Source organism: Ooceraea biroi, chromosome 14 (assembly GCF_003672135.1).
Source record: "Ooceraea biroi isolate clonal line C1 chromosome 14, Obir_v5.4, whole genome shotgun sequence".
Taxonomy (NCBI): domain Eukaryota; kingdom Metazoa; phylum Arthropoda; class Insecta; order Hymenoptera; family Formicidae; genus Ooceraea; species Ooceraea biroi.
In genome coordinates this window covers 3,852,040-3,875,027 of record NC_039519.1, presented here as the reverse complement: position 1 = coordinate 3,875,027, position 22,988 = coordinate 3,852,040, and the positions used below count along the sequence as shown (strand labels likewise).

At 41.9% G+C, this 22,988-nt stretch overlaps 1 protein-coding gene across 1 annotated transcript; it reads right to left on the bottom strand.

Moving 5' to 3' along the window:
* Positions 1 to 682: 682 nt before the first annotated feature.
* Positions 683 to 22,566, bottom strand: LOC105286541 (protein windpipe). The gene is made up of 3 exons (XM_011351556.3): positions 22,045 to 22,566; positions 7,565 to 7,614; positions 683 to 4,662 (listed from the first exon to the last, which is right to left on the bottom strand). The coding sequence occupies exon 3, from the start codon at positions 4,643 to 4,645 to the stop codon at positions 2,495 to 2,497; it is 2,151 nt and encodes a 716-aa protein (XP_011349858.1). The 5' UTR covers positions 4,646 to 4,662; positions 7,565 to 7,614; positions 22,045 to 22,566; the 3' UTR covers positions 683 to 2,494.
* Positions 22,567 to 22,988: the final 422 nt, after the last annotated feature.

Sequence of the window (22,988 nt, the reverse complement as noted above, 5' to 3'; positions counted from 1 at the left end):
TAGAACGTTGTGTCTCTCTCTTGCCGAGATCCTAGCTATAATAACGCTAAATTATCTGTTCGAGCGCAGCGAAGATGCGCCAATCTCAGATTACGATCATTTCTTGTCAGCTTAAAAGGAATTAGGACACGTTAAGATTTTAGACTCTTATGATGGTTGGTACCATTCACGGGAATAAGAGGAACCGCTGACGCAAAATATAACGCATAAATTATAGATAATCAAATCATTTTGAATATACATTGAATGGTGTCTAATAATTCATTGCTGAATTATGTCCGTGTTTAGAAAACATCAAAATACATGATGCGCATCTCAGTCACATTTTTGCGATCATTGCTTATCTTGATTAATTATTACACAGAAGAAATGACGAAAATATGATTGAAAAATCGTGAAATTATCCAAGTGATTTGCAAGTTAAATTTGCGAACGTTACACAGAGAGAACGTCCATTAAAACACGTTTGCCTTTATTCATTATTTGTTCCTGTACCCTTCACGAATATCGACGATAACCACGACTATAACCAGGGACTCTATCTCGCTTTCGGATTGGCACGAGTGTCATCGTCACAGCTACATATGTAGCGAGCATGACACAAATTGTTGACGTGTTCGATGATACGCACAGAATGATCAAAGATCGCGCGTGACGCACAATTAAAGTGTAGATGATGATATCAACAAAATAACACTCTCTCTTTATTGATCAAAGACTGAACATATAAATAAAGTCTTTCAATCTTCACCGAGCTGCTTACTTTATCGCATTTCCCTAATTAAATCCGACGATGCATATCGCCTAGGACAAGTCGATCTAACGGGATCCGCGTTATCTTAAAATTAAATCTTATACGTCTTATGCGGCATTCGACAGATTTGGCTTGGAGAATCATATGTGAAACGTTGTCGATATATTACGATAATACGATAGCCTGTCGTGGCGCTTCGTCACTCCGAGGACAACTGTGATTGTGACGCGTCCATTTGACTGATAATCAACGATCAACGTCCACGGAGCGAGCGTTACGCGTACGTCTCCTTCGCGGAGCCCCGCATTAATCCGCGCCGTGCGCAGCGAATAAATATGTTAATAACGCATATGAAACGCAAGTCGCCGTCTTCCTGAAAGGTTTTTGTCTTTCGCGCAATCGCGAAGTAATCGCCAGTCGGGAAGGGATCGTATCCGCACAAGGAATAACGTGATAAAGGGATTATTACGTATATATTTCGCCTCCGACGTGGATAATGAGTCCCATAGCTGTGTGGCGTCAAATCGCTCTCTAAGCAGTTGCAACTCTTCGCAACTCCGTCTGGTAAGTCGTCACCCAAAGGTGATTCCTCATACTTCCTCCTCGTTGAATTACAAATTTCTCACGTCTAGTCGCATGAACATGTGTGTACCTTAAAACGCCGCGCTAAAATTACAAGACACGCCATTTCGTATAGGCAAACAATCTGCGGATTTGCCGAAGAACGGCGCAAGACCGACGAAGTATATAATCCTCAACAAAGCTCTCGTAGAAAAATATGGCAGAACTGGAATGCTCCCGGTTTCTCTCGCTAACGTGCAGCATGCGTTACCGATCCTCGAGTGATCCAAGGATCCTCGCGATGCAATCTCGCGCGATAACGAATACTCGGGATACTCGAGGTCCCCGCTCTGGCGCTTGCAGGACACGCGAGATCCGTTAGGAAGACTGACTAGTGCACTATAGTTAACTTCGGACGTTCCTCCACCCGCGGATCTTTACAGTCGTGATGTCGAGTGTTCTAGATCTCTATTTTCTCCACTTTTGAGAGAAGCGTCAATTAAAATAATATCTAGATAGCAGACAAGAACAATTATACGAGATAAAAATAATAAAATTTTAATAATCCGCTTTCAAAAATGGAATTACGTATAACGAAGAATTTTAGACTTAATTTTAGTTGAATTTAATTTTAAATAAATTTCTAATTTTAATTTTGGTCACTCATATATTTAATACATCAGGAATTAAAAACTGCTTGGATAAGATAATGTTAAGCAAGGAAAAGTACGCAGCACAAGACATTTCTGCACAAGTGCAGTTTCAGCAAATATATACATATAAAGTTCCCGACGTACAACGCGCGTCCGATTGTTCAACGAAGCGGCTCGAGATTACAAACCGTACAGGCCGACTATTGCACATGTTCAGCTTCCTGCCGGAAACAATAGTGTCCCTTGCTACTGTCGGCGCGTGTGTGGTCTCTGGACACGGTAATTTTTCTTATCACGAAAGTCCATCGCGGGGGAAGGCCCCCTACGCGTAAGGCCTAAGGAACAACGGCGTCATTATTAATCACGTCTGGGACGCACTCGTTCGCCGACGTGAACCTCTCTCCCCCTTTTGCGTCACGTGTATTTCGTCTCCCGCATCTCGTTCAACACACGAGCACGTTGGTGTCGATCGACGATCGTAACGTTCGTAATGTTATCTCGCGTAGACTCTCCTCTGGGCACTGCTTCATGGCGTCTTGACTAGATTCTCACCAGCCATCGTTCGCGTGATGAGTATGGGCGTCTTTGGCACACTGTCGGGAATCTCCTGCAGGGTGATCTTCACTCTCTGCGCACCAGGGCTGAGCGGCGGCCCGTTGGGCTCCGAGATGCCGTGCGTCGTTGGCCCATTGTTCATCGCAGCCACCGATGACTCGAAGGGCTGCATGGGGCTGATTCCGCCTGCCAAGAAATTCTCCCGCAGAGAATTCACGTCCACGCGAGGCCTCTCCTCGTTCTTCTGCTCGTCTTGCGTGATCAGCTTCCTGGGAGGTTTCACGGGATCCGCATGATCAGCGATACCGTTGAGAGACCTCGGGGCTTCTTGGGTCTGATGATCGTCGCTGCGAATCTTGTCGGCCTTTGCGTCCTCGCCATCGGGGGCGCCTTCCACGAGAGGAACGCTCTCGGTGTTCCCGTTGGAAGCGATTTTCGGTTGAGTGGCATTTCCGGCATCCGGAAGCAGGGATTTCTGCATGTCCTTCAGCTCGGTGCCGTTCTCCACGTCGCTTCGTTTCCTCTTCTTGTTGCACAGCTTGCCCCTGTACGCGGCGAAGCCGATCAATCCCGCGACGACAGCGAGCAGAATCCCCAGAACGACGTACGAGCCCATGCCCTTCTTGGACTGCTTGGCCAGAGACGTGTTGGCCTGCTCATCATTCAAGCTGTCCACCTCGGCCTTCACGTTGCCCGACTTGGACTCGCCATCCGTGCTGGCGGATTTCAATACCTCTACGCTGTTGCCTATCGAGACCGGTATCGGGATGTTCGTGGTAACACCTTTATCTGATTCAACAGGATGGCTCTTGCTCGGTACGATCGTCTCCTTGACGGCCACCTCAGTGGACGACGCATCTATAAACTGCTCCTCCTCGAGCTCCGGGACTTTGGTCTTTGTCGGAGCCGCTGTAGTTCCCAGTAAACCAAAGAACGCGTCCAATATACTGGTTCCCGAGAAGAATGACGGTTCCTCGTTATCTTCCTTTTCAGTTTTTTCCTCGTCGTAATGTGAGAAGCCGGCGCCAGACCCTTCGCCGGAACCATCGTCTCCATCACCCGAGCTCGACGTTGGGTAAAATAAGCCATCCTTGAAGTTATCGTCCTTCCGCGATGTCTCGGACGATATCGTGGACGTGTGCTCCTTCTTCTCATCACTGTCGAAGAAGATCTCATCTTCGGTGGTACGTTGCAAGGAATTCGTCATTGTGGTTGTCACGGATGCAATCTCCTTCGATGAGACAATGGACGCGGAGGATTTTGTCGTGGAATCTCCCGTTGGGAAAGGCGTCTCGATCTCCGGCTCTTTCGGTTTCTCCGAGGTGCCGTTGTTGACCTCCACGTACTCGTCCTCCTCTTCCTTTTCATCCTTCTCCTTCTCATTTTTCTCCTCCTTTTCCTCCTCCTCCTCTTCTTCCTCGTCTTCCTCGTTCAGTTGATCGAATACATCTTCGGATTCTAGATCCGTCCCGGAGCCCTCGTGGGCTTGATCGTTTTGCATTTCTCGATCCTGCTGCTCGAAGCTGCAAATGATTGCCGCGGTTGGCTTCATCAGTGATGTGCCCTTCATATTACCGGGTCCTGCGCATACGACCTTCTTCGACACGGTCACGCCCCTCTGCACGATAAGATCACGCACCTTGAGGGTAGCACAGTTGCACTGAAGCGGATTACTGTGGATATCCAGATGCTTGAGGCTCTTGAGACGTGCCAATGCAGGCGGCAGCTGCCGGATAGCATTCCTACGCAAATTCAGGCTCCGCAGGTGAATCAGACCTTCCAAGGAGGACAGTTCCAGGTCCTCGATGTGGTTATCACCGAGATTCAGACTTCTCAAATTGTTCAACGTTCGAAAGCTTCTCGGCTCAATGTTCTTTAAGTCGCCATTAGACAGATCCAGATGTTTAAGGTTGTCCAAATTGCTAAACTGATCCGGGACTAAAGTGTCCTGCACATTCAAGATCTTCAGATATTCCAGATTCTGCGTGTCGATCGTCTTGAGGTCTTCCAGTTTGTGGCACCATACTGCGGTGTCGTTGTCCAGATTGCAAAGTCCATGGGTCGATCCTGATTGATACAGCAGAATCAGGAGGAACGACAACAGAGGCGGTGCTGTCTGCATCTTTCGATCTGATTTATCTGTAACAGAAAAGTTACAGGAACCATGAGTAAGTAAGCTCCCCAGTGCTATCATTCGCGCTATTACGTTAGACAATTCGGTTCACGTTTCAAACACAGCGCGTGCATTTACGTCACACAATATGAATATTAATAATTACGGTGAAACGTGTCGTACATCTAGGAGATGAACGGATTACGCAATTGGTCGCTTGAGATCGCAAGACCGCGTCACACATGGCGCATGAAAAACATTCATAACGATTATTAATTAATTTCGAGCGTCACGCGGCGCGTAGTCGAGCGTAATCGAGGTGAACACTGCGCGTACCGAGATGGCCGACGTGCGACGTGCGAAAGGAGGTCACCGCGATGGGTAAAAGTGGACTTTTAAGAGTTAAATTGGACGCACTCGTGGCGTACGCGTACGCGAAGATACGAAAGTAAGCAATAAGCGGGAAGCACGAGTGCGATGAGCAACATTATCATCATCGAGGTGCAGCCCCAATAACGATAATATTACTCGCCGCGCGGTATTTCCGGTACACCGTATAACGAGCCCAGGCCAATCTTTGCTTATCGTTACTATTACGGCGCACTTTGTAATACCCCGTAATCGCGCACGTAAAAGATTGTAATTTGCACGGTCTATTCAAGTGGCACGAGAATGAAAGTAAAACGTCCCGGGGCTCGCTTCACGCGGCTGATTATCCAACGCCTGTAATTAGTACGCACGTAGTCCGGAGCCCGACAATAATTACCACCGACCTGGCACCTGCAAAACATCCAAGCCGATGTTGGCCACGCGTAATACCATCGATACTCAATTAGATCCACCAGGCTGAGCCGCGCGATGGCGAAACGCTGATAAACCGGCCAGCGACTGTCGTGCAGGCGATTCTTATCAGCGCTATTGTTATCATTGCTCCCGGCAATCGTCAAAGTGGACTGCAGATAAGAGGCGGTTCAGGTCGCATGATGGAGTAAGAGTTAACCCGTGAAAAGGTACGACGGCCATTACGCTTGATATTCCTATTAAAGTCGCTGCAATAAATCGCGCATCACTCGACGTGCGGCAAATCGCTTGAGACGCATGCATTATGCGCGAAGATATTTTCCAGCACTGTTCAATTATTTCTGCGTTCATCCGTCAGTCGCGTCGCGCACAAGTGTCGCATCGTGACACAATATTTAATCACACGAGACACGCTATAGTAGGAAGTACTACAGATCTGATAAGCACGAAGTTCACCTGCTGTGCAATTTGAGAAACTTGCGAAACAAAATTGCTTACACCGATGCGGAACATTAAAGCTCTGCATGTATCGACGTAACATCGCGTGGCATGCTGATATCCACCGTACAAAACGAAGTGCGATCGAACACATCCTTTCTTCGTTCAAAAACCTTCTTTGGAGCGCTGAGCCGCCACGATGGGTGTTCTACGGACAGAAGGACGGAAGAGCGGAGGGTTTGGGAGTAATTTGGGCGTTATTTGCATTATTTTGCATACTGCTTGCGTGTCGGTATAACGTAACGTTATTTTCATGTATAAATATGCGAATGAACAGGAGGGGCCGCTGATTCGCGCGCCGCGATCGCACGACGACGAGCATTGAACTCTCATGATCGATCGTAATCGCGTTAATTGAGCGGCTGCATGCGCGATTCGACAGTGCGATTGGACGGCGCGTATCTTGCACGCCAATAAGTCCACCCGTGGGATCGAAAAAGAGTGTTTCACTTTATCAGTCAGATAAGATAAATAATGGATTCCATTGTGCTTACTTTAGATTTTCTGTCGTTGCGTAACCGACGAACAATGTGCGGGAGACCGATAAAGAGATTAATTAATATGCCAGGTTGAATTCCGCAAAACCGAAAATACACGTCGCATTAATAGTAATTTGCGTGATAACGAGCAGATAAATAAGCCATAAGTAAGCAACGAGGCTTGGAAACTGATTTCTTATACAACAAATAAATAATATCAACAACTTTCGTGAAATCGAGGAATTCTTGCGCTCCTCGTTTGCTGTCGTTCGAAATTTGGGAAAATAAACTGTGAAACTTGATATGCAAATAATTTTTCTGCTAAAGAACAGAATTACCTTACCTTTCGCACTCAGATCTTTAAAAGAAAAAAAGGTAGCTCCATAATTTTATTTAAACCGAGGGAGGATGTCTGCGCCTTTTCGCCGTAACGCAAGATGATAACGTAACGTTCTCCGACTTAATCCTCTAACAAACGCAATGGGACTCGGAGTAATATAGACCTCAAGTAATCTACAAGCACAATACAATACAGGATGCTCGAAGCGTTTTGCGTTATTACGTGGGTGGAGGCAGGGCGGGTCACGATACGACGTTCGAAATCTCGAGGGACGATCCGCTATTTCGCGCTGCGTGGACGTATCCATGGTCGGTGTAAGCGATGGTTTGCGAACAGCAACTTCCTGTAATTCTACGGAACGGTATCTCTGCATGAAAGCAGCGTGGAATACGGACGGTATACCATGATACACGGCTAATAATGTAAAACGCTTCCAAGGCCTAACGACCTCGACTTCTTAGAAGGAAGAGAGAATGTCCACGTTTATACAGCCGAAAGTAACCACGACAGAAATTTCCATGCCGCAAACAACAGTTCTGTGGTGAGCAATTTGTATAGTTACGTCAACGCGTTAACATTTCGGCATCGATGACGCTAATTGCAACTTCAAATACGGGAGCAAGGAGCCGGCGAGCCGGCGTGATGCCGATTAAGCTTCAACGATTCGAGCAAATTATACGCCTGTTAATTATGAGTAAAATCGCGGTAATTAAATTTAATTTTGCGAAGCGGCGAGAGCGGTAAATTGTGTTGCTTGCTCCCCTCGTATCATGCAATCAATATAGCGTTTTAATCATTCAGGTCACTTACAACTCGTTCGCTCAGACGTGGTCTTGACAACACCGTGATGTCGAGGGCATCTGCAACACACATGAAATAGACACATCAATTTCGGCATCAAGCGTCGATACCCTTCGATCTTCGGTCGAGGACAATTCAATAGCAAAAAGGCAATCAACACTCCAATCGAATAAATGATTGTTGGGTCGTCAGGCAACCGTTTAAGTAAGAATAAGCTACAATAATCGGCACGGATGAGTGTAATTATTGTAATAAGTGAATTAATATGCAGTTCCAACGGTCTGCATACGGTTTGACCTCCACTCCTTCGTTTTTTCGCACGTCGTTTTTTCCCGCATTTATCTTTCGAACGCATAGACAATTGCTTCTGATGTCACGTGAGCATTTGCACGCACGAGCCATGGAAAGTTATTTCCGTGCTAGTTACGCGCAGCATCATTTCGCCAAGAATTTCCCGCGTTCGCATTCCAGAAGTCAGCTTCGATTATCACCGCGGTATAATCCGCTGCCGCGGATCCCGCGATGCGATTTGCCTGACGGAGCGTTAAATCATTCACCTGGGTTCTCTGGGAAAGTGTGACCACGTTGGTCACACTTTCGTTCTCGATCTCCCCATGGTTGCGTAACGTTCGTCTCTCGGATTTTTCTCATCTCGAGCGTCGTCGTCATCGTCTACGATGACGCCGCTGAGTCACTTTCCGAACGAGAGATTTCTAGTCCTTGACTTTCCGTTCCCGACTCGCCGCGATGTATTATGCGACGATGTAATTATCATTACAACATACGGTCGTTTCCCCGGATTTTTATGGCCCGCATCCTTCTCCGTTTCATAATCGCGCGGTTGCAAAACCGCGTCTCCCGGTTCGTGCGTGCTCGAACGCACGCCTACATTCGACACGCCGTTTCCCGGGTTCAAGGGGCAACGCCGATTACGACGCTCGGCGTCCTGACGTTACGCATTTCAATACGATTCATCGTAATTGGCAAGTTGAATGCAACTTCTCTCGTATTAATCCAATCAACCGAACATTTCACGGCACACGTGCGCCGATAATAATGCTACGTCTACGTGCAGTTAATAATGAATAATTGATCTGCGAACAATTGGGATGGAATTTTTCTGCATTCAAGAATTCTCAGGCGCATCTCAAATCAAAAATATAAGGCTGCGAATGTCTCAATGTTCTATTATTGGTTTAACCAAGGGGCAAGCTTCGCGTTCCCAGAAAATTTAATTCGGCCTTGTCAAGACTGTTAATTGCATCAAAACAACTCATAAATAATTGACAATCTTCAAGATATTTTTCTCAAGGAGAGATCAGTTTTAATTTCTTAAGACGCTTCGCGTAAGTAATCGATATGTGATCGCGCTGCATCTCGCGCGATTTCAGCAGGAACTTCGTAAGCACGGTGCATGCACGCCTAATTTGGTCGCAGTGCACTTTTTGCCGGGTCTCCGTTCTTAACGGTACCGATGTGTCCTCATGGTCCAGTTCACCACGTGTTTCCAAGGAAACCTGGCGATTGAAGGAGTCATGCCAGGAGGTCGTACACCTTCGGACGGGAGGAAGTCGAAAGTGACTGCAAAGGTGTTACGCCTGCGTCATTTCAACGAAAAAAGAAAAGAACTAACATGCTATTTGCTGTCCTTGCAGTCAATCCTTACTTATTTCAATGTATTACTGCTAACTCGTTTCGTGCAAACGCGACATAGCGATTCAAGAACATTGATCCTTCGAACGTCCAATCTTCACATTTCCCCCAAAAATTCGTCGAAATTTCGCACATATTAATTTCCTTATTAATACAACATACACAAGTAATCTATTAAAGAATTATCTTGTTTGAAAACGGCTCTTTAAAACGATTAAAACGAATGCGCCGGACTACGGGTGGGTAAAAAGAGACGTTTACTAAAGTATCGCGAACCATAAGAACGCGATTAATTATGCGCGCATGAATGGGCTATTATTAACGGGCTAATATCGTCGCTGTTAACGAACTTCATGTTATAATAACATTGCATGTCGTTCATGGAATAACACTTCACGCATAACGGCGGCTCATTTTAGCCGATTAGGGAGCCTTGTGTTTCATTGAATTAATCAGTTATCTGCAGTTTTTTCATTTTCAAAAGGAAGAAACTCGCGCGAGTAGTAAATCATTAAGAGAACATTCAGAAATGACAAGTATCGATCAATCATCGGACAAACACGGACAAATAAAATGAGACAACTTTATTAATGATTTTACTAGCAGTTGAATTCTCTTAACGGATTTCGTTCTTCGATGCGCACTGCTGCGTTCTTCTGCTTGCAATTTAATGTACGAAATCATTCTGTTATCGTTCACGATCGATATGCGTAACTGATCAATGTTTCCGATCACGTATGAGTACATTATCGATCGATCATAATCCATTGAAGTGAACTTTGGTCGCTATTTTAATAGCATGTACCTTCGTCAACATCGTAAAATCTCGATGGAAAAAAGATTTTTAAACAATTCGAAACAGATAAAAATTATTTCTTTTTTTCAAATTACGCGAATTCTGCAAATTTCATATTGTTAGTTTATCTTAGAAAAGGAAGACGATGCATGACAAGCTTTTAAATAAACTAATAAATATATTACCACTTGAAAAATTATTTGTAGAAATATTCATATAGAATGTAAATTTGTAATATATTGACATTACTTTAAAATTATTATATGGGAATAGTGATAACATGGCCACAAGCAGAACGTTAATTAGTTCGGAGCGCAGGTATGTGCTTTCATGTGTATTTCGAAATATCGCTGTCATCATTCGACAGATACCTGAAAGGCAACCCGTGTCTGGAAAAAAATCGTTTTTTTAATAGTTGAACTACTTTCTTTGCCAGTTTCACTTTTTGCAGATTTCTCGTTCTCTCTTCGAGTAATAATATATTACTCGTACAAGTGAAACAAATATACATAAGTAGGACAATAGAAAAAGAAGTCATGTGACATGTAGATTATTTCTCTCTTTTCTCTTTTCGATTATATAACTCTCTTGGCACATTGCGGTATTCACCAACGACAAGAAAGCGGAAACCAGAAACCAAAGAATAAAAGGCTGAAGTATCAAGAATGATAGGCAGGCCACGCAAGGGGAAACATCTTCCCTTGCGCAGATAACGAAATGTCAGTGTCGAGTATTTGTGCAAAACGATTAGCAAGTCACAATGCGCCGGAAATGATGCTGGAGGCATCAGTACCGGGATAGGTCAGTCAACCTCGAGCTGAACGCGAATAACAAGATTATCGAAAAAATGAATACTTCTAAGATCGCCTATGACCGACTCGATTAGTGACGAGCCATCGATTCGCGCGTAGCTCACACGTGCAAGGCTGTCAATCTGTGTGAACTTCAGGAAGTGATCATACAAGAACGACAAATTCAACGTTGACGGAGCAATGACTCCACCGGTATCGGTTACTTGATAGAATAGGATAGGACAGGGCTTGGATCTATTTACTCTGAAACAAGTCGGAGATTTTTATCGATATTCTTCCTTTTATTGCACGTAATCCGATATCTTTCTTGCGTCTCTCGCTCCTTCTCTTTGAAGAAAGCAGTAAGTGTGTTAACAGAGTATTATCTTTCAAGCAAAATCAAGTTTCAGAATTTAGATTAAGGAAAACGCGTTTTCTGTTCTTGAGACATTGCTCTGTTCAAGCCGAAAATGCTTTTGCAGGAGAGATTTACTATTTGTTCAGGGAAATAAATTTGAAGGCAGGCTTTATATGCCGCAAGATATCGTCGAATTCAATGGAAGCCATCCCTCTTCTCATGATAATTACTGATCTAACAAAGCTGTTATCGAACTGCAAACTCTGCCGCAATTTTTCGTAGACTATCAACGGCAGGCAAATGTTCTTATCATCGCGGCGGCGCGGCGGAGCGAAGATACTCGCGCAAGTGACTCAAGATCAACGTCGAAGACCACATGCAGCCGCCTGAAATAATATCCATTGCCTGTCAATGATGGCAATTAGGAACAATGTCTTCGCACTGACATACATTTCACCGTGAGACGGCGAGCGGGTTGCAAGTGTCATTCAAAAGTCGACTCAGATGGAACGACATTTCTAACGCGTTTTCCAACGACTCGCCGTACCAGTCGTTGAACGTTACTAGTTGACGGTCTCGTGGCGTTCTGTCAGGTGTCAAGTTTGCGACGAGTTCCCGCCGATCGCTCCGCAGCAAGATTTCCCGCGATATTTGCCCGCGTCTCATATTGGGAAGCTAATCGAGTGTTTAAAATATATCGGACTTCAGTTCGCCTTCAGCTTAAAGCTATTAGAAAGTCGTTTTGCCATTTCACTACACATTGCAAATGTTGATCTTGAACGCACATACTCGATCGTTATTCTACTCACGTCAATATAAATTTATTGCACAATATTACGATACGAAAGTTCATTTTGTTATTGGCTATTACACATTGTAATAATTTTATTGTTATAGAAATCAACGTTTCTCCAACTTTTCTTTTCCAGTTTAATCGTGCAGTTAGAATAGCAACAGAGTTGGAAGATTTTTACTTTAGAAGTATGTGTTGCATTTTAAAAGTACCTTGGGAAATTATCAAGAGAATAGTAAGTATGTCGCACGTACGCCTGCTATCCTTCACGGAACGCCTTTATGGCGAGATTTTGAGATCATGGTATGTTAGTAAAATTCCAGTCGGCCTTTTTTTACGCGTAACTCTAAGAATTGCCATAATTTAAAAATGCTATTTATCATCGCGAAAGCCATGCAAATGGAATGTAGCCTCTTCGGTTGGCCAATTAAGGTAGCAGTATTTAATATAACACTTTATATTATAACACAGTGACTGTATGACGACAGTAATCAATGCGAGATTAATCAATATAAAGTGAGCATTATGCAAACGCAATATTTCATTTTTATAGATAAACACAGTAGCGACAGGCGCGCGTTGACATTTGCATATCCACACATTTGCATAAAAATCTAGCTTAAATACCGTGCAGTTAGCGTGTCGGATAACATTCTTCTCGTTCATGTTAAATTGGGCGGGATCAGTTGAACCCCGGAAACAATCATATCTCGCACCTAGTTAACAAATTGTACGGCAACACGGTGATGTAACGTTTGCGGTTTCACATTCGAACATTCCGCACTGATTTTACTCGCAATTTTCACTCGCAATGCGGAAAAAATGCATATCAGAGGATCATTTGAAATCGCTTGTAAAAATAGAAAACGGAGAACATGAAAATGCGGATATTTGATCTTATTACACTTTGCAATGTACGAATCATAATAACTTATTAATATTTTGTAACATGCACATCTGTTTTTTCTACATGTTTCTGAAATATTAATGGTCTACTAGTAATCAGACGTGGCGATATCTTTCTTGATTATTCCAGCGTATTCAGATGCAATTTTACAACCACGTAAAGACTATTTTATCCATTCTCTCCTGTTCCCATGTCCTTTAGTCCATAAGTTGCGTAAATCCTAATAAACCTATTGCGTAGTTTAGGCTTACTTCACACATAAATTATCGATTAATTATCGAATACATTTACTTAATTAATTTCAGACTGTTGAATTTTCTGGTACTTAATGTTTGAAAATTCTTGAAAGAAACAAAATGTTTCGTTTTACGAAATCTTCCTCTTGCGTCTCTGTTTTAATCAATTCCTTAAGTATTTTCCATTCTGTTTACATTTACATATCTATCTAAAGAAAGACAAGGCTTATTAATTAAAGATCGATGAATTTGGTTCACACCGGAAAGTTCAAGGCATTCCGTTTGCTACGTTATATAACGCAGTACTGCAATGATACATCAGAATTTCGTCCATACGACTTGAGGGCCTTGGGCGATAGCGATCATTTTCATCGTTCACGTCGGTTTCTCAGACCACAAGCTAACTATCGGGACATGCATGTATAAAAAGATCTGTATGTCAGACTACACGAGATAGAAAAGACAGAGACGACAGATAGAGAAGACAGAGAACGAGACACAGACACGACAATGGGAAGAAAGAAGATATAAGGTTGTTTCAAATAATATTTCTACAAAATGAATATAAAGAGTGAAAGTCGAAGATGGAAAAAGAGGAATAAATAAATAAATCGATAGACACGTGCGCGTATAAGCAATCGACCATGAACGAATCGGATGCCCGGCAGAAGATGTTATCGACGATAATAGAAACGACTAGTGGCAGTGAATCAGTTCAATCGAATAAAATAGTCCGCAGTAACGTCCCAGGAATCTGCGAAACGGTAATCAAGTATGAAATAGTTGAACTATTAAACATTAATAGCTTGAGAATGTTCCATGAGAGAGTTTTAAAAAAAGATACATATAAATTATAGAAATTAATATCACTTATGGACGAAGCAAAATAAAAATATTAATTACACGTTTGAGCTAGATCAGCAGAAACTGATACACACTTGTCTCATTTGTTATTTTGTATGTCTCTTAAATACAGATCAAATTACTGGATGATTATCAAATTACTAATACAAATACAATATTACAAATAAAAGAACAAATATACAACAAGTGGAATTCAATTTAGTCTTAAACAATTGAATTGCTTGTTCGCAGACCACAAACTTAATTTTTTCATATCTGTAGAAAATAAGTTACACCACTATTTCAATCAACGATGACGTAATCAAACTTATCGTACAGTACACACGTGCCATAAAGAAGATAATTACAGCGTACCAAGCTAAAAATAATTAGTGCATCAAATTACAGAGAGGAAGAGAATGAAAAGGTGTACTTTGGAGAAAGACACGGAAAGGATGATGAAACAACGTGAAATCAAGATAAAACTAGTAAAGATTAGAAAATCACAGGTGGCTGCACAGGTGAAATATCATTCTGGAACATCAGTATTGTTAATAATAATAAATAATAACAATTTTCATGACATCAACCTAATCGAAAAGAATCTTTCCGGCGGCATAATTTCTCCATCTCTGTCCGTGATGATATCAATACACCATTGGTCACTGTTCGCCGACCTTTTTTGAAAGGACCGTGACCCTACGAAGGGTTCATATGCCTGACACGTGCGTCACGATGTCAGCAGTTTGAGATTCAAGAATTAGCACGCAGCACTGTCACATAGTGAATACGGCATTTAATGAGCCGCACTTCCCGACATAATTTAAGGCGCCGTTGATTCATGAGATTACGCGCTTCTCTAAAGGAATTATTTTATTAAATCTAATGATTATGCGATGACATATAAAGATAAAATTTATGTTCTAAAATTCTTTAGATCATTAATCGGCAGCTTATATCTAGCGTTCATCTAATGACTGTTAAAAAACTGCTGTTGTACTGTGTACATTACTGTGCACGAAGTATAATATCTTAGATAGATTGTAGACTTCACTTTCTTTCTTTCTCTTTTTCTCTCTCAACATCTGATATTAGAAATCAAGTTAAAAAAAAATTAATTGATTCATCATATCAATGTCAAAAAAATTGATAATCAATATTGAAACTGTAGATATCTTAATAAATTTAATTTTACAACATCCAAGTAAGTAGAAACGCTTATTTTCCACTTAAGTTGAACATGCTTGATTCGTGACTTGTTTATGGCAGAAGGTTTATCTTTATTTTCATATCATAATATCTAAAATAAATATTGTGCAATTAAAGGAAATATATTACCCGTTCGGTTTCACGCGAAATCTTTTAGTAGGTACCTTTTAGACCTTTTGGTGGAGATTTTATCGCAGATAATACGGGAGCGCCAGAGTATCACGAGCTCCAAATTCACATAAAACATGACGGCCGAATCGTGGAAGATAAAGTGCGATCTGTTTGGTGTTTGGCGAGCATTACGTTATCATAAATCGATAAGCGTGCGATAAGAGCTACGCCAGATCTCAGGAGGAGCAGTAAAGCGCTATGTACGACTTTTAAATCATGATATGTGCGAACATTATCGCATTTTTCTTCTCTACAGTACAATCTATCGCGTGTCTCTTGTGGAAAGTTTTCATGTCGTTTCGCTGGAATTTTTATTCAAAGCCGAACACGTTCACCATGACTCACGCATGATTGCACTTAGCGACAAATATACCAATCGCCGAGATATTGATAATCGAAAATAAAAATTTCGGCGCAAATCACAACTGATTCATTAAAATCAACCACCGAGCATCGTATTATACAGAGTGTCTGAGAATAACCGCTTTTCTTGACTGAAGAATTCTCAAGTCAAAAAAGTGCGATTGATCTGAGATACCTTAAAGTTGTAGTGTGCAATTTTTAACGAAAATTATTTTGCTGCAATTATTTTTTTTATACGCGAATGCCGATTATATTACGAAACGACGTTTTGTTTCCTTTTAATATAACTATGTTTTTCTTCTAAAAGCTTATGCAAACGGCAATAAATAGAACAAAGAGATGACTCGTTACCGTATATTCTGTGTAACAATAAAAACCAGAAGAATATTGACCTAGACAGGCTTGCGTCAATGGGTACAATTATAAAGCTTTTTTACAGCGAGATAAAACTAGATGTCACAGGTTCAAAGCCTCTGTTTTATTACCAATGCCGACTGAATTGTTACCGTATGTAAATCTGAAGAACGTTATACCATTTTTTACTAACTGCCACCAACAAGTACGCTATACAATTACGTGTTTGTTGTTGCATATCGTATGTAATGCTGGCACACAGCCTTTCCATGTTTATTCATAAAATACGAAGGGGGGAATCATTGCATAAACGCAAATGATTACGATAACTCTACTATTCCTTTTTCTGTAACAATTTAGATAAGAAAGAAGGAAATAAACAATTTCATGGTACAATTACTATCGCGGAACACTTTCAACTATTAAATCTACTTAGCAAACCGATGTTCCGATATTAACGAGGTCTCAAAAACAAATGATATTTCTTTCCTTCTCTAGAACAAGATTTCAGGGGGAAAAAAAGGAACAAAAATGCAACCTTTATAAACGGCGCTTATGTACGTAACTATATCTTTATCTCGAGAGTATCGTTGCACTATTTGCGTAAATGACACGTGGCGACACAATTTACACCAGCGTGTATATGCAAGAGGCACAGTTATCTCAGCATAGAACCGACCGATGCGTGTTGAATTGTAGAAACGGCTCGCTCGGTTTCTACATTCCCGATGCTGCTGCGAGGCGCAAAGTGAAGATACAACGTGGCGTACCGTAACACCGCACATGCACACGGATGCACACGGCCGTGTGCAACGACTGAAAGGCAAAGGTGGGTTCGATGACGTCGCGTGGTCGTAAACACCTGGAAACTCGTTATCGTGACGATACAGACGCGCCAACCGTTGCATCGGTGAACGTGCAGCCTGCGGATCCACCAGAGCCAGCGGATGCACGGGACAAATAATCCGTGACGATCGACAAGGAAACGATCGCGAGTCCGTGTCGCGATTTCGATGTTACAGAGTAGCTCATCAAAATGAGATACGCGCCGCATCGGCGCGGATGTTGCAGCGAGCGGATGTCTAGAACCGTAAAGTGTCTCGAGGAATCCTTGCAGATTCCTCGGGATTATGTAAGAAATATAAGATTCAAAGGAAAACACCATTTGAATCTATTTACTCCAAAATAATTTACTCCAATTTACGGCGTCACTGTTCTTTCTCGCATTTGCGAATCTTGTCTCTTCCGCGTGTGCGGAAAGAAGCGCGCACACTTCGAAGATGTACGAAAAACTACGATTTTTTATCAAAGTCTGAACGATCAAGTCAGATCAGAGATATTTGCAAGAATTATGTCTACTCGCGGACATTACACAGTAAAAAATAAAATGTTAATTTTAACATTTTTTGCATGTCCCAGAAAGTCCACTCTAAATTTTAAGTTAAAGTAACTCATTCGTCATATGTTACTTCTTGACAAACTAGAAATGTTAAGTAATTAACACAATACTTTACATTTATTTTTGTTATTGTAACTTTAAGTGTGATGTAAAAATAACATACAAAGTAATTGAAAACTACATGGAAGAGAAGTTACAATAACTCATCAGAAAAGTTGATAGAACATTTTCGTTCATACAATATGAACATTTACTTTTTATGTTATATTAACACATGATAGTAATTATTTCAACTTAAATTATTTTTGATAGAAACATTTAATTTTAGTAAATTTGATTATTTTATATGTCAAAGTTCATGATTATTTGAAGATTTACTTTAACTTCTTTTAGAATGTTAAACTGACTTTGTGACATGTTGATTGTTTAAAATTATTGTGTTAAAAGCATTTCAAATAATATTCCATTTCTACGAGACATACACAAAATGTTAAGTTATGAAGTTAACATTAATGTAACATATAAAATTGTTATAAAAATAATAACATATCAGTTGTATGTTAATTTTACATTGAAGTAGTAATCAAAACATGGCAACACAAGAAAATTTTAACATATGGACGCACAATTTTTAACGGTGTAATCACGCATTTGACTAAATCGTTTGCTTTGTGTATGTGATGTAGATTGTCGTTGGTAGAAATGGGCGGATGGTAGAAACAGGATGATCGAAGACGGCCAATTCGCGCGAATTTATTCCGACTGGATGCTCGTCACGTCGCTGGACGTCTTGTCATTGATAAACCGTAATGGATTTTCTGGAGTAATGTCGTAACGTAGTCACGATCAACGAACGGATGCGAGAAGCGTGTTTTCTATTTGTCATTTGCATACACGCGCGGCTCGATCGCGAGTGCGTCGAGGGGAAAATTTAATACGGCGTGATTGCCCGTGTTTTCAGATTGCCCCGGCGTATTCGCGAGACCGAGACCGTAGTATCGCGAATCTCGCGAGATTAACGAGGGATAAGCCGGGAGAAGAAGAAATGAAGCTACGAAGGTATGTCGAAAACGATGCATAGCACGTCTGCGTGTATTTTGTATAACTTTATGGAAATCCATCGGATGAGACTCGATTTCGTCCCATGATACATCGGAACTTGCCTTCGAAGCCGCGCACAGCTGCTCCCGGCCAATTGAATTGTTCAACGCCAGCCGATTGTCAATCCTGCGACACGTCTCCGGACAGCTTTAACTCGTCGCTGCGTCGTTGTGTCCAACGCGGGTATTACATCGCCAAGGTCGCCGGAGATTTAGTTTCAGGCTTTTAATTTTCTCGTGCGTCGAGATGATCCGGCGGCCACGGCCGGATTTGTGCCGCGCGGGCTCGTGATCAGCCGTTACCTCTGATTAAGGGAGGAGCCTGCTTTAGAACGTTGAAAATAAGGTATAATTTTACGAATTTTTTGGAGAAACTATACAGCGGATCATTATAAAACTTTGATGCATTTATTAGTACATGTTTAAAGATAAAAAACTTATTTTGTGATTTGAATATATCGCCTGTAGAGGTCGTCCTGGAGGCATCTTAGTGCAGCCGGCATTGTAAGTTGGTGAGCATTCTCCTGCCTCCAAATTTCATCCAAACTGAAAAATTGAAATATTTTCTCGTTATTTATGAATTCCCATCGTCGATGGACCTTTAATATTCATAAAAACATTAAGTTAAACAATTATTTTTGCATGAAAAAGTTCAAAAACTTTGCCTAAAAATCGTACTTTTGTGTTCTAAGCTCCACCATTTTGACACTTTTCAACTTTTTTCTTCTCTCTTTGGTTCATCGACGATGGGAATTCATAAATAACGAGAACATATTTCAATTTTTCAGTTTAGACGAAATTTGGAGGCAGGCGAATGCTCACCAATTTGCAATGCCGGCGACGCGGCTGCACTAAGATTTCTCCAGGACGACCTCTACGAGCGATATATTCAAATCAAAAAATAATTTTTTTTATCTTCAAACATGTACTAATAAATGCATTAAAGTTTTATAATAATTCGCTGTATAGTTTCTCCAAAAACAATTCGTAAAATATACCTTATTTTCAGCGTTCTAAAGCAGGCTCCCCCTTTAACGCCATTACGTAATGGCACCGCCCGAGAAGGTACCTGGAACGACTACGCAGGTATTCATCTCTTGTGTACTTAATCTCAAGTGAGTGAGGGCACCTAGCTGATCCCTACACGCGTGCACGAACGGATGCTCTTGCGTGCGTGCATCGCGAAGATGCCAGAGATTTCCACGGAAAGTTGCCACTTGCACCTAACGTGAAGATTCACTCGATTGCAATCTGAGAATTTCCCTGCGAAATGATGCGAGATATTTTGGGGCGAGATACAGCCAACGATGTACGGTTTCACACACGCATACGCGTAAACGCGTTCATATTATAGTCTCAATTAATTTTAATTCGAATTAAACTCAACTCACATAAAGTTTTTGTCTTCTCTCATAGTCGTAAGAAAAAAATGCCGTTTTAAAGGAACCGGAATTTTGAAGGTTTAACGAGAAGTCAAAGAAGTGGATTTTAAATTGCTTTGCATAAAATTTAAGAATTTACCTGGCTACAGGGAATAATCAGGTAATTACATCAGACAATTAAAATGTGTAATGCTAATTCACGCCAGCAACAAGGTAAGAATTCTCATTTATGTTTTATGTAAGCCATATAATCGTGGCGTAATTAGATCTGTAGAGGCAAAAGTAACAAGAGTAGCGGATCACGAAACGCGCTGCTTTGAAGATTGCGACTTCCGAAATCATTTATGCGGTGATCGGCGAAAATTTAAACTGGCGCCCAACCAGAGAACGTGGGGAATCACGATAAGCATGACAATTAAATCGAACACGCACAAGCATTTTAATACAAATCGCATGTTCAGCTGACGATTACAAGACACATATAGTAATATAAATCAGGGTCAAAGAGTAAACTGATTTCTTTGAGGATATTCAACGTATTCTGGATATACATTGCAAAAAATGAAAGAGATGTAGGGTTAAAATAATTAAAATATTTTCTGATGTTCTGTTTTAATTATATAGATATGTAATGACGAGAATTTTGAAATATCTTGATAAATTTGGGAATCAAACATCCATGGATCTATAGAAATAACGAAGTGAAAGTAATTACAAAGTAAATAAACTCAAAATTAGGCAATTAGGTCTTTTTCATGTTGAATCATTTTGAAAACTCCGGAAAACTCATGAAACGGATAAAGATGCATTGTAAGAATAATTAATTTTGCTGTTTATTTGGAGGGAAAGAACTTTATTATCTGATTCCGGAGTGAGTTTCGTGGAAGGAGGGATGGCTATGATTATGACGGTCTGGAAATTTTATGAGGATCCCTTATGGTCTACAACAAAGACAATCACCATCGCCGCACGACCCTGACTGCCACTGAAGTTGTGTTATTTCACTTTCAGCATTTCGTTCTAATTTTAGAAAAACACGCTTCGACCACTAAGACTGAAAAGATAAATTCACGGAAAGCAGAACGAGGCACGAGTAGATCTCTGTTTCATTTGCAATGGAGATGTAAGGATGTTTCGTAAATTAAGCACATAAAAAACGAGCACAACTTGTGCGATATTGCTATATATTTAATATTTAAACGTACACTACCGTCAAAAAGTTTAAGACCAAAGTAACAAAGTAACAGAGATTAAGATAGAAATGACATGACATTTCTTCTGACTGTTTCTTCTTTGATAAATAGCTATATGATCATATTTAATATTATAAAAGTAAAGTGAGATAACATTATCTTTTGGGGATGAAATTATATAATTAAATCTATTAATTTCTTTGGTCCTAAACTTTTTGATGGTAGCGTACATTCGAATCATCTCAAATTATAAATTATAAATCATAATATCGTATATCTTTTTAGTAGATCTTGATAACTAATCCTCAAATTAAAGTGTTGTTAAAAAAGATTAATGAAGCTATTAAGTATAATTTAAAATTAGTAAAAAATGATACTCTATCATGTAATGTTTTCTCACTTAATTACAAAATTTTTAATTCAATGTGAAACGATTCCGAGACTGTGTATGTCAATTTAAATTTGCGAGGGGGAAAACGCGCACGCACACATATTTGCTGAATCATAGTCTTCTAAGGCCAGAAATTTGAAGAAATATCTCTATGCTTTTTAAATTTGCAATATGTAATATGACGAATATCGTAATACATATGCCGATTCTTACATCCAAATTCCCACGACTTTGTCACGTACGATCTTGCGTCATAAAAGTAATTCATTGACTCGTTCACGCGTAAGGGCAAGGGGTTCGCGAACACACGCGCCATACGCGCATCCACGCACACTCACGCACGCACGAACACACATACACACACACCCACGCATAATTCGCATAAAATTGTAAAAAGAAACAAACTCGGCGAACGCAAAACCGTAACCGGGCTGCACATTCTCTGCCGGTACTCCCACCTACACCTCCTACACGTGCTTTCTTTCTCTCTCTTTATTTCTCGTTCTTCCTCTCCCTCTCAAGAAAGCGCGAAAAAAAAAGAAAATCTTACCTCCCGTAATAGTATCCCGATATCTCGTTCTCTCACGAACGCGATCGTGGTAATCCGCCCTCGCGCGTTCACTTGTCCGATGACGATCGGCAGAAGATCGGTAACGCGAGGACCGGCGAGGACAAGGAAAATTTCTGTGACGGGGTGAGATGGGCGGTCACCCACGAGGGATGTTTCGAACTGCTACTACTCGAAGGTCGTTCGGTCACTCGCGATCAGTCGAGATCGGTAAAGGATCAGGCCGGCGAAAAGGAACAGGACAGAAGAGGGAGAGGGGATGGTCCCCGGTTGCGCCACTCGCCAATCGCGATTCCTCGCGCGAGATTCGGATGACTGCTCCGCGGCAGGTATCGAAGCCGCAGTAGATACGATCTATCGCAGCCTGAGGCCGAGTTAGGACTGTGGACTCTGACAGGCCACGACTCCGGTCTCTCGCTTACGGGCCAGGCCTACCAACTCACGCTCCACGCCACGCTTCTCCTGATGCCGGCGACACGACGACGACCCCACTACTACCGCGGTGCTCCTGGTGCACGTCTGGTAGTGCGAGCGGAGTGGTAGGAGCGGCATCACGCCGCTCCGCACCGCACCAGGCCACGCAGAGTCTCGCCTCTCCTCCTGGTGGTGGACCGGCGCGGCGTGGCGGAATCGGCGCCGAAGCAGCACCCGTTGGCCCCGTCTTTCGCGACTCAATCATTGGGGGAAACGTGGACATACGGATGTATTGCGTGCAGCGGGCGTGTATGTGATGGTACCAGGTGGCTTATAAGTGCCGACGCCCGCGTACTCACGATCGGTGCCTCCGGCACCGGTGAACATCGAACCGTCGCTTTGTGCTACATCCGGCACAAGTCCAGTGGACGGATTCACTGGATGTCTATGGAACTCCTGGTCCGGGGATCGCTCAAGATCGGGTTGAGTTTAGTCTGATGATACCGACAGTA

What these genes read in the sequence shown, in the direction of transcription:
- LOC105286541 (XM_011351556.3), bottom strand. Translation starts at nt 4,645, where the DNA reads ATGCAGACAGCACCGCCTCTGTTGTCGTTCCTCCTGATTCTGCTGTAT.